At 38.7% G+C, this 16,882-nt stretch overlaps 1 protein-coding gene across 1 annotated transcript in view; it reads left to right on the top strand.

The window, feature by feature from the left end:
- Positions 1-16,882, top strand: part of Hibadh (3-hydroxyisobutyrate dehydrogenase) — a 127,418-nt gene that overhangs the window by 13,923 nt on the left and 96,613 nt on the right. The window contains exons 2-4 of the mRNA XM_004652781.2: positions 1,167-1,327; positions 10,006-10,115; positions 13,436-13,557. Of these exons, the coding sequence (XP_004652838.1) occupies positions 1,167-1,327; positions 10,006-10,115; positions 13,436-13,557 (393 nt within the window). The remainder of the gene's footprint in view (positions 1-1,166; positions 1,328-10,005; positions 10,116-13,435; positions 13,558-16,882) is intronic.

Raw genomic sequence — 16,882 nt, 5'->3', positions numbered from 1 at the left:
ATGAAATCATGTTTTGAAAGTGAATTGTGTTAGGTCAAGGCCTTTCTACTGTTCCCCTTGATATTTAAAGCTTGTAGAAGAATTCCCTTCTCTCCTCTACTACCACATTTATAAAGTGCTAACTTTGCTGAAAGTTGCTTTGGCTTTATATTTTAGTATTTTGGAGGGAGGCATGTGGGGTGTTAAACCCAAGGCCTCAGCCATGCTAGGCATGTACTTTGCTGCTAAGCTATACCTCTAGCTCAAGTCTTTTTTTTAATACTGTTGGAAGAGATGGCTTTTATAATGATTAGCCCAGTCAGAGATACAGTCTTAAGTCAGGTGTGGTGGTACACGCCTTTAATCCCAGCACTCAGGAGGCAGAGGTAGGAGGATCGCCATGAGTTCAAGGCCAGCCTGAGACTACATAGTGAATTCCAGAGACCCTACCTCGAAAAACAAAACAAACAAACAAATAAAAAAAACGGTCTTCCAGTGGCTTACACATGTTATTATAGGAGGTAATATAGTTACAAGGAACCTAAGCTACTTCACAAAGTAGGTAACTATTCTACTTACCTTCTTGTTGGGACAAAATACCAGAGTAAAGCAGCTGATGGAAACATAAGGCAGTCTTGAGGGAACGTTTCAGTATGGCAGGGAGAGAGGATGATAGAGCAGAGAGGCTTGACATCACTTCTTGCCACAGCAGCTGGTAGAAAGCAGCAAGAGAGCAAGCTGAGCTCTGGCAAGGGGGAAGCTGGGCTGTAACACCTAAAAGACCGGCCCCAGCAATGCATCTCCTCCAGTAGGGCTCCACCTCTCAGAGTGCCATTACCTGGGGAACAAGCATTGAAAACACGAGTTTCTGGGGGACATCTGCTGTAATCCATCACAGTAATTTATGCGAGAGATGTCTTATAAATGATAACAGTAAGTTTGTTAAAATTGTCACAAAAATATTTTAGAGATAGAAAATAGAGGTTGAAATTTTATGAATGTTCCTGGAGGACCAAATGATTAGAAGTTAGTCTGCCTGCATATTATTGATATCTTGAAATGTGATTATTTGTTTAAAACTAATTCTTTTAGTAAGTTTTTCAAATAGCTGATATCTAATAATTTGACTTAGAGTGTTTAGAATAAAAATATGGTCTTCCCCATTAAAAGTAATGTATTGAAATCAGTATGTTCTAGGTCAATGGCTTCTAAGACTCCAGTTGGATTCATTGGACTGGGAAACATGGGTAATCCAATGGCAAAAAATCTCATGAAACATGGCTATCCGCTCATTATTTATGACGTGTTCCCTGATGCATGCAAAGAGTTTCAAGAGGCAGGTGAACAGGTAAGGCCTTGTCTTTAGCTTTGCTTCAATTCAGATTGTGATATTAAAAATGAGTATACATTCAAAGAAGTGAGGGCATCTTTGTAGGTTGCCTCATTCAACATTAACTTTATATCATTATGTATTTAACATCAATTCAACATCTAGATTCACAGAAGAGCACCTGATAGATGTTAGGTATGGGCCTATTTTTTTTTTTTTAACCAGGTGATTGACTAGGAAGATTTTCTACATTTTGTTAGAGGGGCTTGTTTCATTTCATTAGTTTCCATGAGATAATAACTTTACTGACTATGTTGATACAGCAGTTAGTTTCATGAGCATAGCCTCTTATGTTAGTGAAAGGCAGCCACGATAGTCTTAGGTCAGAAATAGGCTTAGGAGATAGAAAGCTTAGCTTCAGTCCCAGATCAGACACTTAAGTTTTGTCTTAACAGGGTGAATTATTTCCCCTCATTTGGTTTCCACATCTGTAAAATGTGAATGACTACAGCTTGAGACATTAGATTCTGAAGGTCAAAGAAGAGGCTCTTTGTGAATTTACTTTGTATTTTGTAAATGCTGTATGATAGCACTCTGACGGTTACTGGCTATAAACCAGAGACAACCTAAAAGCACTGTGTGATGTAATATGGAGTTGAGTTGTGACAGATGTCTAATGTGGTACTTTTCAGAATTTTGGTATTAAAATTATCATTTGATGGTAGCATCTGCTGGGTAAGTTTTGTACTCTTTGATTTATTATTTATTAGTAACTCAGATGACAAAAGTCTATGTATTAGTCTTTGAATTTAGAATTTTTTTTCTGGATATGAAGAAAATTTTATAAAAGTTTTTGAATGGCAACTCAGGGTGAAGTATGATCCCAGAACTGGAAAGATACTTAAAATTCCTAAGAAATAGAGAAAAAGTTAAGACAAAAATAAAATTAAATAATCAATTCTGGATAATAGGGTTGAAAGTAAATACTGAGAAATGAAATACTGAAATAAAAAGTAGGTCTAGGCAACTTAGAGAAAGGCTATTTACAGAACTAAACATCCATATCTTTGCCCTGCATATTGCCATGTAGCTGGTGGAAATGGACATTGTACTTCTGAGTGCTGTGGGCTTTCAGTTGATCTAAAATAACTTAGGGACTTAGTGGCTTTGTTGCAACAATTTGAGCAGTTAATTATTTGGGAGAGAATTTGGGAAAGGTGGACTTTTACCATCTTTAGAGATGACTTACACTGATAGTGTGGGGTGAATCAGTTATTTTGAGGAGATGAATATTTCTCTGGAGATAGCTCATACACTCAGCACTGTAACAGTACAACTATGTAATGACATATGCATGCATATAATTTATAAGAGTAGTAGTGTTACTTGATCTTTAAACAGGGCCATGTCTTCATTTAATACAGCATTTACCAAAGATCAAGAGAGGAATTGAATGGGGACCATTCAGTTGAGTGGAAGTGTGGACTAGCAAAGAAACAGCTGATGACCTTTTCAGTTACCGATGCTTTCACCTTTTCTCCATGCCTGTCATCTTGCTTTTGGAACAAGGGAAATAGTTATCATTGAATGTGAATCTTTTTTGCTTTTTTATAGATTTCCAGGACTTTCTGGTGCTCTACCTGAAGTATCTCTTTATCTGAAGTTACCCTCTTTATCTTTATTTCCCAGTAAAATTCTTGCTTTTTGCTAATTCTATTCTATTCTATTCTATTCTAATTCATCATCATTAGTCATTACAGATATTCATGTGACCCTCTTTTTTTTTACTGTTTTGGTTTTTCGAGGTAGGGTTTTAGTCTAGTCCAGGCTGACCTGGAATTCACTGTATAGTCTCAGAGTGGTGGCCTCGAACTCATGGTGATCCTCCTACCTCTGCCACCTGAGTGCTGGGATTAAAGGCATTTGTCACCATGCCTGACTCATGTGACCTTTTTGTTTGCAAGCATAGTCTTTGTTTATTTTTATTTTTTGGTGAGTGTGTATATTCCTGTGTTCAACAGTTCATTCCTCTACCCTCTATTGCTGGTATAAATTTTTTTTTTTTTTCATTTGGTTTTTCAAGGTAGAGTTTTCACTCTAGTCCAGGCTGACCTGGAATTCACTATGTAGTCTCAGGGTGGCCTTGAACTCATGGTGATCCTCCTACATCTGCTTCCTGAGTGCTGGGATTGAAGGCATGTGCCACCACAACTGCCTTCATTAAATTTTTTAGAGAGCAAAACATGTGAAGATGGAAATAGGTTGTAAGGAGAGAGAATTCTGGCTTCCATACTTCCTTCCCATTGTGTGTTAAGGGCAGGGGCTCAGTTATACACAAAAGTGAAGGCAGGGGCTGGAGAGTTAAACAGTTACGTTGCTTGCCTATGAAGCCTAAGGACCCTGGTTCAACCCCCCAGAACCCACATAAGCCAGAAGCACACGGTGACACATGCACACAAGGTGGCACACGCATCTGGAGTTCATTTGTAGTAGCGTGGACCCTGGTGTACTATCTCCCTCCTTTCTCTGTCTCTCTCATAAACAAAAATATGAAGGCAAAAACTTGGAAATGGGCCTGAAGAGATGGTTTAGTGGTTAAGATGCTTGCCTGCAAAGCCAAAGGACCCAGGTTTGATTCCTGAGGACCCACATAAGCCAGATGCACAAGGTGGCACATGCATCTGGAGCTCCTTTTCAGTGGCTAGAGGTCCTGGTGCACCCATTCTCTCTCTCTCTCTCTCTCTTTCTCTACCTCTCTGCCCCTTTATCTCTCTCAAATACATAAAAATTAAATACTACAAAAACCTTGGAAACCAAAATCTTGGCTGGGGGGATGGCTCAGCAGTTAAAGGTGCTTGGTTATAATCCTGTGGACCTAAGTTTGATCTTCCTCAGCACCATGTAGACCAGATGCAAAGTGATACATGCTTTTCTAACTCTGTTGTGCCTATAGCAATGGGAGGCAGAACCAGGAGAATCCAGACACTTATAAGCAGTAGTGGCAAGAAGGGACCTTGTCTCAAACGAAGGGCAAAGAAATATATCCTGAGGTTGTCCTCTATGAGGAGGCAGAGGTCGCTGTGAGTTCAAGACTATCCTGAGACTGCATAATAAATTCCAGGTCAGCCTGGGCTAGAGTGAGACCCTATCTCGAAAAACCAAAAAAAAAAAAAAAAAAAAAAAAAGAAAAAAAGAAAAAAGAAAGAAAAGAAAAAGAAAATGTACAATTTTTATCTTGAAGGCAGGCATGTCTAGCCTCTGACCTGCAGGCCACATACATTCCAGGATAGCTATGAATCCAGTTTAGTGTGTGTGCAGATGACAGCATCATGTTGTAATGTCAAAAAGTTGAACAGCCTGAGTCTGGAGAGATGGCTTAGCAGTTAAAGCATTTGCCTGTGAAGCCAAAGGACCTAGGTTCGATTCCCTACTACCCACATAATCCAGATGCACAAAGTGGCACACATGTCTGGAGTTCATTTGCAGTGTCTGGAGGCCCTGGTGTGCCCATCCTCCCACTCTCTCAGATAATTAAATAAATCAAATATTTTTAAAAAAGTGAACAACCTAAGTGACTAGGCAGTAGTTGTCTCCTTCCAAGGGCTGGTAGAGTTCCTTTCGCTTATTTGCGGCCCTTCTCCCCTCTCTAAGCAGATTTTGTTTTTAAGGTACCCAGTCTTCCGTGCTTTATATCATACACTTGCCATTGATACATACTGATTATTAAAGTTAAAACTAGAGAAATTGCTAGAATTCTTAAAGATTCTAGAAACTGATATACGTGGGAACCAGTCTCCTGTAGTCATAATAATAGAAAAGTAGCCTCATTTTAACTCATAATTGTAAAGAATGAGGCTGTTGAAATGAGCCTGAACTATCTTAGCAATCAGAGCATAGCTAAGATCCATTCAGCCAGACTGCTGACCCCCACAGCTATGGAGGCATTAAAGGCCTGAGTAATGCTAGTCCTGCTAATGCTGTCTGTTTGTAAGGAGTCAAAATCCTACAGGTGCTTCCAGTCCCATTGGCTCCTCTTCGCAGTGACCAACCTTCCTAGAATTTAAAGTTACTAAATATAAAAAGTACCTGTTTCCTTTCTATTTTGAGATAGAAGCCAAATTACTTTTGTTGTTGTTGTTGTTTGCTTATATTTTATTTTATTTTTTATTTTAGAAAGAGAGAGATGGGGGCGGGGGAGAGAATTGGCGCACCAGGGCTTCAGCCACTGAAATCAAACTCTAGACGCCTGTGCCTCCTAGTGGGCATGTGCCACCTTGTGCTTGCCTCACCTTAGTGCATCTGGCTAACACGGGATCTAGAGAGCAGAACATGGGTCCCTCGGCTTCACAGGCAAACTCCTTAACCACTAAACCATCTCTCTACCCCTGTTTTTATTTTATTTTTAAATATTATTTATTTGTTTATTTCCAAGAAGAGAGAGAGAGGAGAGACAGAATGAATATGGGGTACCATGGCTTCTAGTTGCTGCAGATGAACTTCAGATGCATGTGCCACTTTGTGTATTTGGCTTTATGTGGGTACTGGGGAATTGAACCTGGGTCTTTAGGATTTGTGGGCAAGCACCTTAATTGCTGAACCATCTTTCTCCAGCCCTGTTTTTATTTTATTTATTTTTAATTTTATTTTTTTCCAGGTAGGGTCTCTCTCTAGCCCAGGTTGACCTGGAATTCACTATGTAGTTTCAGGCTGGCTTCAAACTCACTGTGATCCTTCTTCCTCTGCCTCCTGAGGGCGCCACCACGACTGGCTTGTTTTTATTTTTTTGAGAAAAAGTTTCATTGACTATGCTGCCCAGGCTGGCTTGAAACGTGTGATCCTCCTGCATCAGCCTCCCGAGTGCTGGAATTATAGGGATTATCAAGCTTTTCAAAGTACTGTTGTAATATTATATAGAATGGGAGACTAAACTAAAGCCAGGGAGGTCAGGTAATTAGAACAAAGTCATGTATGACTATCTGGCTGGCTGAGTCTCTGGCTTTTCCAACTGAGTGTTCTTTGTTTGATCCATGCTGTCTTTGGTTATCCACTAAGTTAGTTTGGCTGTTAAAGGCTTTTGTGGCTAGTGCCAGTTTGGCAATAAGTTTTATTTTTTTCCCTTGTCTTTTGAGATGTGGCCAAATTTTTTGATTAGCTCTTTCAGAGTTTCAAAGTCATCACATTAGTGGTAAGATTATTTGAACATATATGTCAAGAAACATGCTTTTCTAGCAAATAAGACAATGCTATTATAATGTACCAAATGCATGTAGTCATTAGATGCAGAGCAGTTGTGGCTATAGTGGTGACATTCCAGCTACCACTATCAGTGTGTGCTTTATAGACATATGAGCTTTGACAGTACTTTATTATGTAATTGTGGAGATAACATACTCATGTATTAATCATCCTAAGCAGCAGATGCTGGGGATGCAGGGGGCTGATGCACTTGGCAGTTTGATGAGTTGGCACTGCCAGTTCATGGGCATGAGAATACTTGGAGATGTGAAATGCCCTTTAAGTTGGTGCCATTTAGGGAACCTATCCAAGGATATCTTATCTATATGGAACTGAATATCTTTCCATGGAAGAGAACTCTTTTGGTTTTTTGAGCTAGCCCAGGCTGACCTGGAATTCAGTAGGTAGTCTCAGGGTAGCCTCAAACCCACAGCAATTCTCCTACCTCTGCCTTCTGAGTGCTGGGATTAAAGGCGTGTGCCACCACACTTGGCTGAAAGAGAACTAAAAGGAATCCTGAAGTTAACTCTTGGACTTCAGGGTTTACTGCCATCCCTGAAAGATCTAAGGTAGAGTTGCAATAGGAAGAAAGGCCTTGGAAGGCATGCCATTGTTTTGCATTATATTTAGTTCAATACAATGATGAGCATTTGAATGGGATTTTTCTTTTCTTTTTTTGAGCTAGTATGTGTCTTTAATTCAGGCTAATCTGGAACTCACTCTAGTCTCAAACTGGCCTCAAACTCACATCAGTCCTCCTACCTCTGCCTCCAAGTACTGGGATTAAAGGCATATGCCACTATGCCCAGTGGAATTTTCTTGGAAACCCATATTCTTAAGATAGTTCAGTAGAGAATTATTACTTTTACATGTTTCTTTTGTTATTCCATTTTATTGAAATATGTTTCTCTTGCATAAACTTGAACTGTTTGCCAATAAATAGCAGCCTCCTTTTGAATCACAGTGCTAATTTGAGTGTTGGAAAAGTTTTTGTGGAATTTAAGTATTTCTTTCTAATCTGATGGGGAAATTTTTAATTTTCAAAACTTTTTGACAAATGCCTATTAAATTATCAAAATATGCATGTTGAATATACCGTATTATGACTTTTATTTATGCTTTATTGTCTTTAGATTCAAACATTGAAGGAAATACCTCATTTTTTTTTCCGAGGTAGGGTCTCACTCCAGCCTAGGCTGACCTGGAACCCACTCTGTAGCTCCAGGCTGGCCTCAAACTCATAGCAGTCCTCCTGTCTCTGCCTCCTGAGTGCTGAGTTAAAGGCATGTGTTACCTCTTGTGGCAAAGAGATATCTTTAAACTTTTTTTGATTCATTTATAAGCAGAAAGAGAGAGAGAGAGAAAGAGAGAAAGAGAGAGAGCACTCCAAGGCCTTGTGCCACTGCAAACTCCAGATGCCACTTTGTCATCTGGCTTTATGTGGGTACTGGGGAATTGATCTTGGCTCATCAGGCTTTGCAGGTAAGCACCTTAACCACTGAGCCATCTCTCCAGCCTCCAAGAGATATCTATTATTTTGTTTTGTTTTAGTGTTAGGTGTTCTATATTTCCTACTTTGTTAATATACAAAATACTAGGATATTTGGTTGTCTGAAATTTTGAAAATGATTTTTAAAATTACTTTAGAATTTGATTTAGAACCTAGTAGTCTTACAGAAAATGGAAACGTAATTACTTTTAGCTCATACTATAGGATAAAAGGAAAAATAATATGTAAACTTCCACTACATGAAAAGCAGAGACATTCCCATCCCTTAGATACTTAGTCACCACTTTATGTTTCTAGTAGAAAATATGTTCACTTTCTACATAAGTAATGCATGTCAATTTTTGCATATGTAAATTATTTTGGAGAGTCTTTAGCTATCTGTCTGATCTTTCTGCCTGCCTCCTTCCCTCTCATCATTCCTCCTTCCTCCTTATATCTATCCTTATAATTCTTTTGTGTATGTAGTCCAGGTTGGCCTCAAACTCATCATGTAGACTAGGTGAGCCTTGAACTTCTCATCCTCCTGCCTCTACTTCTCAAATGCTAGGAATACAGGTCTGTGCCACTTCACTGGGCTTCCCTGTCTTATTAAATAGAGAAAAAAATTAGAGAAACTTGTGAAAATTAGGGTGATATATTCTTTCTTGTGAAAGAATTTGAGGTCTCTTAAGAGTGGGCTCCTGAGCCTGGTGTAGTGAGTGGCACATGCCTTGAATCCCAGTACTCTGGAGGCTGAGGTAGGATTATTGTGAGTTCCAATTACAAATCAGCCTGGGCTAGTGCTAGAGACCCTACCTCAAAAAAACAAAACAAAAGCTGGGCATGGTGGCACACGCTTTTAATCCAGCATTCTGGAAGCTAAGGTAGGAGGATTGCTATGAGTTTGAAGCCAGCCTGAGACTTCATAGTGAATTCCTAGGCTAGAGTGAGACCCTACCTCAAATAAATAAATAAATAAATAATATATATATATATTTTAAAAAGGAGTGGGTTCCTAGCTTCTTCTGACCTTTCTGGTTGCCAGCTGGCTAGGAGTGTGTCAGAGTTTATGAGTGAGAGGAAATAAGAGCTGAGGCCAGGAAGAGCATGTAAGCAAAGTTGTATGTACTCAGAGAATGGCAGAGCAACTTTGTAAAATGTTCATGGTCATTTTAAAGCAGAAAAGAGAGTTGAGATTGTGACTTGATGCTTCTTCATGTATCTCATATGTAATCTTGACATGAGTTTTGGGAAATCATACTGTCAACCTTTCTTGTGGCGTTCATAGTAACCTTTCCTTTTGTAAAAGCGATTATCATTATTGCCTTGAAATGTGTCTGCTCACCAGATCACGTTGAATCCTGTAGTGGGCCCACCAGCTCTGTTGTACTTGAATGTTCTTCTTAAGTCCAAGCATATACCAAAACATATTGTGTTTAAGAACCAAATTGAAGGTGTCCAGTGAGAAATCTGTTAATAGGACTATGGGGCTCTGCCCTTTCCCTTTGCTTCCCTTCACACTTTAAAAAATAAACAGTTGGGCTGTGTTATGGCTCAGCAGCTAAAGGTGCTTGCTGGCTGGCCTGGGTTCAGTTTTCCAGTACCCACTTAAAGCCAGGTGCACAAAGTAGCACATGCATCTGTCATTCATTTGCAGTGGCTAGAGGTCCTGGCATGCCCATTCTTCTCTTTCTCTCCTTGCCTCCCTCCCTCTCTCCATGTTTCTCTCAAGAGTCTCTCTCAAATAAATAATAAACAGATTCAATTTCATAGAAACCACATCTGTTAAGAGTACAAGAAATGGACTCTTCTTTTAGGTGACAAGCTTTGTGTTTTTTTTGAATTTGGAAACAAAGATTGGCTTTTCTGCATTGTCACTGTTATAGGCATGCATAGAAAGTGGACCCTGTTTTGCTCTAGAAACTGTTTGCATTTTAATTTAAATAATGTTTCTTTGCAATTTTTTTTGAAGGTAGTGTCTTCCCCAGCAGATGTGGCTGAAAAGGCTGACAGAATTATTACAATGCTGCCCACCAGCATCAACACAGTCGAAGTTTATTCTGGAGTGAATGGGATTCTGAAGTATGTATTGCTCAACTCTGGATATTTTCTTGTTACGATAGCTCATGAGTTTCACATTTATTAGAACCATTAGAAAATTGTAGTCACATTTGTAAAAGTTTTCTATACTGTTTTCTTATTTCATAAAGCAAGCACTGTGGTTTCTTTCTTGTTGTAAAAGGTTTATTTTTTCACCAAAGCCGGTCAAGTATGTGACTTTGGGGAATAGGGCTTTTTCTTTTTTCTTTCTTTCTTTCTTTTTTTTTTATTTTGTTGTTGTTCTTTTAACTCTTGCATTAAATTTACCCTTTCATTGGCAGCATGCTTAAGAGGCTTTTAAAGCTTGCATTTTGAAAAATTGAACAGCTTTTAAAAGCACAATTTTCTTATGGTGTATAGAAATTCAGAAAAAAAAAAGTTCTGTGGAAAATAAAACCAAACATTGGAAACAACACTGTTATTTAATATTTTATTATATAATAAAAAGTTGCTGTATGTCCTTTGGGTTAGTACATCTGTAGTAAGAGCTTTGGGAAGTTGGAATTAAAGGTTAGCAGTACCTCTTTAAATAAAATATAATTTAGGCCAGTGTTTCCTAGCCAGTGCCTGTCTTCCTTGGCTATAAACCTGTGGGTTAATTGTTGCTTATTGTGAAACCCTGTGGTTTAACTAGGATGACAGTGGCTGAATTCTCTTTTCTGATATTATTGATTCTTATTCTTATTTTATTGTTGAATTTCAGCAAAGAGCTAGTACAGATTAGTAGGCCCTATAGACTCTAGCATTTGCTACAAGAATGGGTTTAGAAACTTGATGTTTTTGGAAATTGATTTACTTTGGAAAACTAACAAAGGTGGAAGCAAAAGATCATGGATATTAGACTGAAAACCTTAAGATAAGTGTTTAGATTTCAGGGATAGCTGAAAACTCATTTTGGATGGACTGGCAGGCCCACAGTGTGTGTGGTCCTGAGCCACCTGGCTAGCTCATTACCTCGCCTATTTCAGTTATAGCCCTGCATCACCTCTCAAGGAAAAGTTACTAAAAATGTGTGTGGTAGCCCAACCCTATATTTATTAATATCTTTCAATTTGGAGGATGGTGGCCAGCTACCAGACTGGCTTTATCCAGGGGGTGCTTTGAAAGAGTTTTGGCTATATTTTGAATTACAATTTGTTTCTTGTGGATAGATCTTTTTTTTTTTTTTTTTTTGACTTCGTTAGAATTATTTCCTTGTGCTCAGTGCACAAGTAACTTTTTTGTTTGTTTTGTTCTGAGGCAGGCTCTCACTCTAGCCCAGGCTGGCCTCAAACTCACAATGATCCTTCTACCTAGGCCTCCCAAGTACTGATATTCAAGGCATGTGCTTGGTTCACAAGTAGCTTTTGAGATGATTTCCCATCTGTTTTAAGGGTTAAGATCTTAAAAATGATAAAACCACTGATGAACTTAATTCATATTTTTATGTTTGAAAACCTGTACCATGTGTGTGTTAGGGTCTCTTGCTGATGCATAGGGAACTTTTTGCACCTTGCTTTACATGGGTGGCTACAGGCGAGTAACTTTAACTGCTGAGCCATTTCCTGGACCATTCCCCATTAGTTTGTATTTTTAGATTAATGATAAAATTGTAGAAGATTGTTAGATTTAATTTATATGTTTTAGATTTTAGAGAAGCATACTGAGGTGATTTCTAGTAGCACTTGCTATATCTCTTCTGGGGAGTATACCCAAGCATTCCATTTGAACTTAAACAATGTATATGTCTAAAGTGTTAAAACATGCTGGTGCTTGTGGTATACACCTTTATTCCCAGCACTTGGGAGGCAGAGGTAGGAGGATTGCTGCAAGTTCAAGGCCACCCTGAGAATACATAGCTAATTCCAGGTCAGCCTGGGCTAGAATGAAACCCTGTCTGGGGTGGGGGTGGGGGGGAGACTGATAAAATGTTAAAACAGTGTGATTTTTTTTCTATAGAAATATTTCATTTTCCATTTTAGTAGCTTTTATCAGTGATTTTTTCCTGTTTTTTAATGTTTACATTAAGTTCTAATTTTATAGTCATGAATTTTATCCTCTCAGTGAGTATATCTGCAATAATACTGTAGGAAATTTGAATTAAAGTTTAGTTAAGCCATTTATTTATTTTGTATTTTTTTGTTTATTTTTATTTATTTATTTGAGAGCAACAGAGAGAAAGAGGCAGAGAGAGGGAAAGAGAGAGAATGGGCGTGCCAGGGCCATCAGCCACTGCAAAGGAACTCCAGATGCATGTGCCCCCTTGTGCATCTGGCTAACATGGGTCCTGGGGAAACGAGCCTCGAACCGGGGTCCTTAGGCTTCACAGGCAAGTGCTTAACCGCTAAACCACCTCCCCAGCCCTGCATATTTATTTTTGCGGTAGGATCTCACTAAATTGCATAATTTAGCCTTCCTATATACCCTACACAGGTCTTGAACTTGTGATCCTCCTGACTCAACCTCCTAGTAGCTGGGATTGCAGACCTGGGCCAGTAGGCCTGGGTAGCTGTTGTCCTTTTAATGGATTATAATTTAGGCCATGTTTTCCTAAGCCCTTAAAAATAACCACTGCCTTAACAAGGGGCTTATTTAGGTGTGCATTCCCCACTTACAGTATGAAAATGAATGTTTTACCATAACGATGCCAATTAAATGTTTATGTGTTTATGTAAAATATGATATTGGTCCTGCTTCCTGTTTACCAGTCTATGTATTTTACACTATCTTAAAGAATAAAAACATTGTGAGAAATTTCCAGATTTATTCTTATATTTCCCTTTTTACCTATTTGATATTTTAGTCTTTAAAATAAGTTTTCATGGTGAAAGAATATGCCATTCTGAAGCAAATGGCTAAATTTTAATTGCTTGTGTTTATTCTACTTAGTGAAAATGATATGAATATATGAAATGTGCAGTATATCTTATTAAAGACAAATTAACTTTTGAAAAATCTAGTGACTTTACAAACAAAAATTTAAATCCTATCAAATGGCCTTTTAAAGTTAATAGGTGTTTTAAATTACTTAGATCTTAGCTTCACCTGTGTATATATACCTGAAACCAGACTACTTTATACTGTGTAGTTTATTAGTTTTATTTTTTCAATTTGTAAGAGTTTGGTTTTACTTTGAACTATAATTGATGTGGAAGTGAATATGAGTTTTTGAACCAGTTCTAACTAGTAATGTTTTTAATACAAAAAAAAAAAAAAAAGCCTCATTGATGGTCAGGCAGCTTTTAACCAATTGTGATTGTGGAAGTAGTTTCATGAAATATTTTTTCAGAGTTGTAAGCTATAATTTGTTTTTGTTTACTTAGAAAAGTGAAGAAGGGCTCATTATTAATAGATTCCAGTACTATTGACCCTGCAGTTTCAAAAGAATTGGCAAAAGAAGTGGAGAAAATGGGAGCAGTTTTCATGGATGCCCCTGTGTCTGGAGGTAAGTGCTAGCTAAAATATCTGACTTGATGTTTGTCAAAGTAACAGTCACAACTTTGTACCACCCAAAACATTTTCAGTTATTTTTTAAAACCTGTATAAGTTCATCAATTTCTCCTTAAAACTAAAAGCAAGGGCTGAAGAGATGACTTAGCAGTTAAGGCATTTGCCTGCAAAGCTAAAAGACCTTGGTTCTGTTCCCCAGTGTCCACATAAACCAGATACACAAGGTGGCATATGTGTCTGGAGTTCCTTTGCAGTGGCTGGAGGCTCTGGTGTTCCCATTTTCTGTCTTTCTCTCTCTATCTGCTTCTTTCTCTCTTCCTCAAATAAGTAAGTAAAAATAAAATATTTTTTAAAAAAGCAAAACAAGAGTGGTATATATTTAGTACTTTCAAGATACAGCATTGCTGGGGCTGAAGTGCTGAGGAAATGGCTCAGTGGTTAAAGGTGATCACTTACAAATGAAGCCTGCCAACTTAGGTTCAGTTCCCCAGCCACCCATGTAAGTCAGATGCAGAAAGTGGCATCAGCATCTGGCATTCATTAACAGCAGCAAAGAACCCTAGCATATCCCCCTCACCTCTATGCAAATAAATAAATTTTTAAAAAGATACAAAGCTGGTTTCTAAAGTCATGTAAAAAATGTCAAAACTTCAAAGATTTATGAATCTTTTGTGATTTATCAATTACTGTGATATAGATTATTTCCTGTAAGTGTAAATTTTATTCACTCAAGAAACAATTATTCATTCTGTAACTATTAAAAAAGAAAAATAATTTCACAAGGGAAGTATGAGCCCCAGATAGTTTTACAGTAGAGTGTTATCAAAATTTCAAGAGCAGAGCATTTAAATTTTATGTTTCCCTCCTCCTCCTCTTCCTCTGTGTGTGTATATGCATGCATGTATGAATGCATGGGTGTGGAGACCAGAGGATAACCTTGGGTGTTTTACCTCTGCCCATTTTCTATATGTGTGTTTGTGTTTGTGAGTGTGGGTGCACATGTGCCATGGTATATCTGTGAAGGTCAGAGGACAGCTGTCAAAAGTGTTATGCTTCCCAACTCATTCTTTGTTTTAATTTTATTTATTTATTATTATTGACAACTTCCATAATTATAGGCAATAAACCATGATAATTCCTTTCCCCCCTCACTTTCCCCTTCACAACTCCACTTTCCATTATATCCCTGCCGCCCCTCAATCAGTCTATCTTTTATTTTGATGTCATCATCTTTTCCTCCTATTATGAGGCTCTTGTGTACGTAGTGCTAGGTGCTGTGAGGTCATGGATATCCAGGCCATTTTGTATCTGGAAGAATGTATTGTAAGAAACTCTGCTTTTCCTTTGGCTGAGTGGAAGAGATGTTGGAAAGAATGTAAGAGCCAAAGGAGCAGTGGACTTTGAGCCGTGAAAGATGTGATAGAGATATTTCAGTGCTGAGCACTCCTCTATCACTTTTTCAGCACCATGATGCCTTCTGAGTCATCCCAAGGTCACTGCCACCTGAAAAGAGAAAGTTCTATAATGAAAAAGTGAGAGTAGCATTAATATATGAGTATGAACATTAAGAGAAGTGCTTACTGGGCAGTTTGTTGAGCATAGTACATATATTTAGCTAGACAGCAGACATTACACCATGACGACCCCTGTTGTAGGTTTTCAGTGTCAGGGATGTATTCCCTCCCATGGACCGTGCCTTCAGTCAAATTAGAGGGCAGTTGGTTTCCCCCATAACAGACATGCCACTATTGCACCCGTTGGCTCATTGGCCTGGTTGGTCAAATATAAGGCTTGCAGTGTCCACTGTGGAGTATCTTCACTGGTGATTTCTCTCTCTTCCATTAGACTGCATGCAGCATTGTTGCTTAATGTTTTATATACATACATGTTCATGTGTTATGCACATGTGTGTGCATGTGTATGGAGGATAAATTTGGATCTCATCCTTATGTGAGTATGGTCCACCTATTTGTTTGTTGTTTTAGTTTTTCGAGGTAGGGTCTCAATCAAGCCCAGGCTGACCTTGGAATTCACTGTGTAGTTCCAAGCTAGCCTTGAACTCACAGTGATTCTCTTACCTCTGTCTTCCAGAGTGCTGGGATTAAAGGCATGCACCAACCACCACATCAACAGTGAGAGTGAGAGACTGGACATACCAGGATCTCTAGCCTCTGCAAATGAATTACATATGCATGTGCCACTTGTGCATATGGTTTTATATGGGTACAAACCCAGGTTGTTAGGCTTTGTAGGCAAGCACCTTAGCTGCTGAGCCATTTCTCCAGCCCTACCATTTTATTTTTATTGTTATTTATTTGAGAGAGAGAGGGAAAGGGAGAGAGAGAGAGAAAGAGAATGGGTGCACCAGGGCCTTCAGCTGCTGCAAATGAACTTCAGACACATGCACCACCTTGTGCATCTGGCTTACGTGGGTCCTTGGGAACTGAACCAAGGTCTTTTGGCTGCGCGGGCAAGCGCCTTAACTGCTAAGCCGGCTCTCCAGCCCACCTTTTTTTTAAAATAGGGTCTCTCTTTGTCCTGAAGCCCACCAATTATGCCAGACTGGCTGACCCATGAGTCCCAGGAATCCTCTTGTCTTTGCCTTGCCAGTGCTGGGATTACAAGTATATACTGTTTCACTTGACATTCTTACATGTGTTCTGGGGATCAAACTCAGATACTGATGCTTGCAAGGAAAGTACTTCACTGACTAAAATTTGTCCCCAGACTCTGTTTGTCATTTTTGAATCTCATTGGTTTTTAGGTGGGATTCTGTGGCACCTGGATCTTTGTTATCCTGTAGGTTGTCTTGTTCCATTGTTGATTGCTTCCTATGATGTCATCTTGCTGATCATTGATATTTTCACTTGGTAATGAAGATTTTTAATTCAATTATAATTTGTTTTTGATTCTTGTTGTTTGAAATGATGGTCTTACTCTGTAGTCCCAGATTGACCTTGAAATTGAGATCATCCTACCTTAGCCTTCCAGGTATCTGGGATCACAAGTAGACACCAAAATGTTCAGCTTGATTTTCAACTCTTACGTTATTTCTTGATGTTATTTCAACTCAAACTTTATTTAGTTTTTAGACATGGTCTTACACAGTAGTCTGAGTGGGTCTTGAACTCACTACATAGCCCAGGATGATTTTCAACTGATGGCAATCGGCCTGCCTCATTGGCATGTGTCACCATGCCTGGGGTTAAAATACATTCTTTTCCTTTTGTTGCTATTGTTGTTGGTTTTGGGGTTTTTTGTTTTTGAGGTAAGGTCTCACACTAGTCCTGACTGTCCTGGAATTCACTATGTAGTCTTAG

The sequence above is a fragment of the Jaculus jaculus genome, chromosome 16 (assembly GCF_020740685.1).
Source record: "Jaculus jaculus isolate mJacJac1 chromosome 16, mJacJac1.mat.Y.cur, whole genome shotgun sequence".
Classification (NCBI taxonomy): domain Eukaryota; kingdom Metazoa; phylum Chordata; class Mammalia; order Rodentia; family Dipodidae; genus Jaculus; species Jaculus jaculus.
Note: the sequence above shows the minus strand (reverse complement) of the source record. Positions and strands in the feature narration are given on the sequence as shown.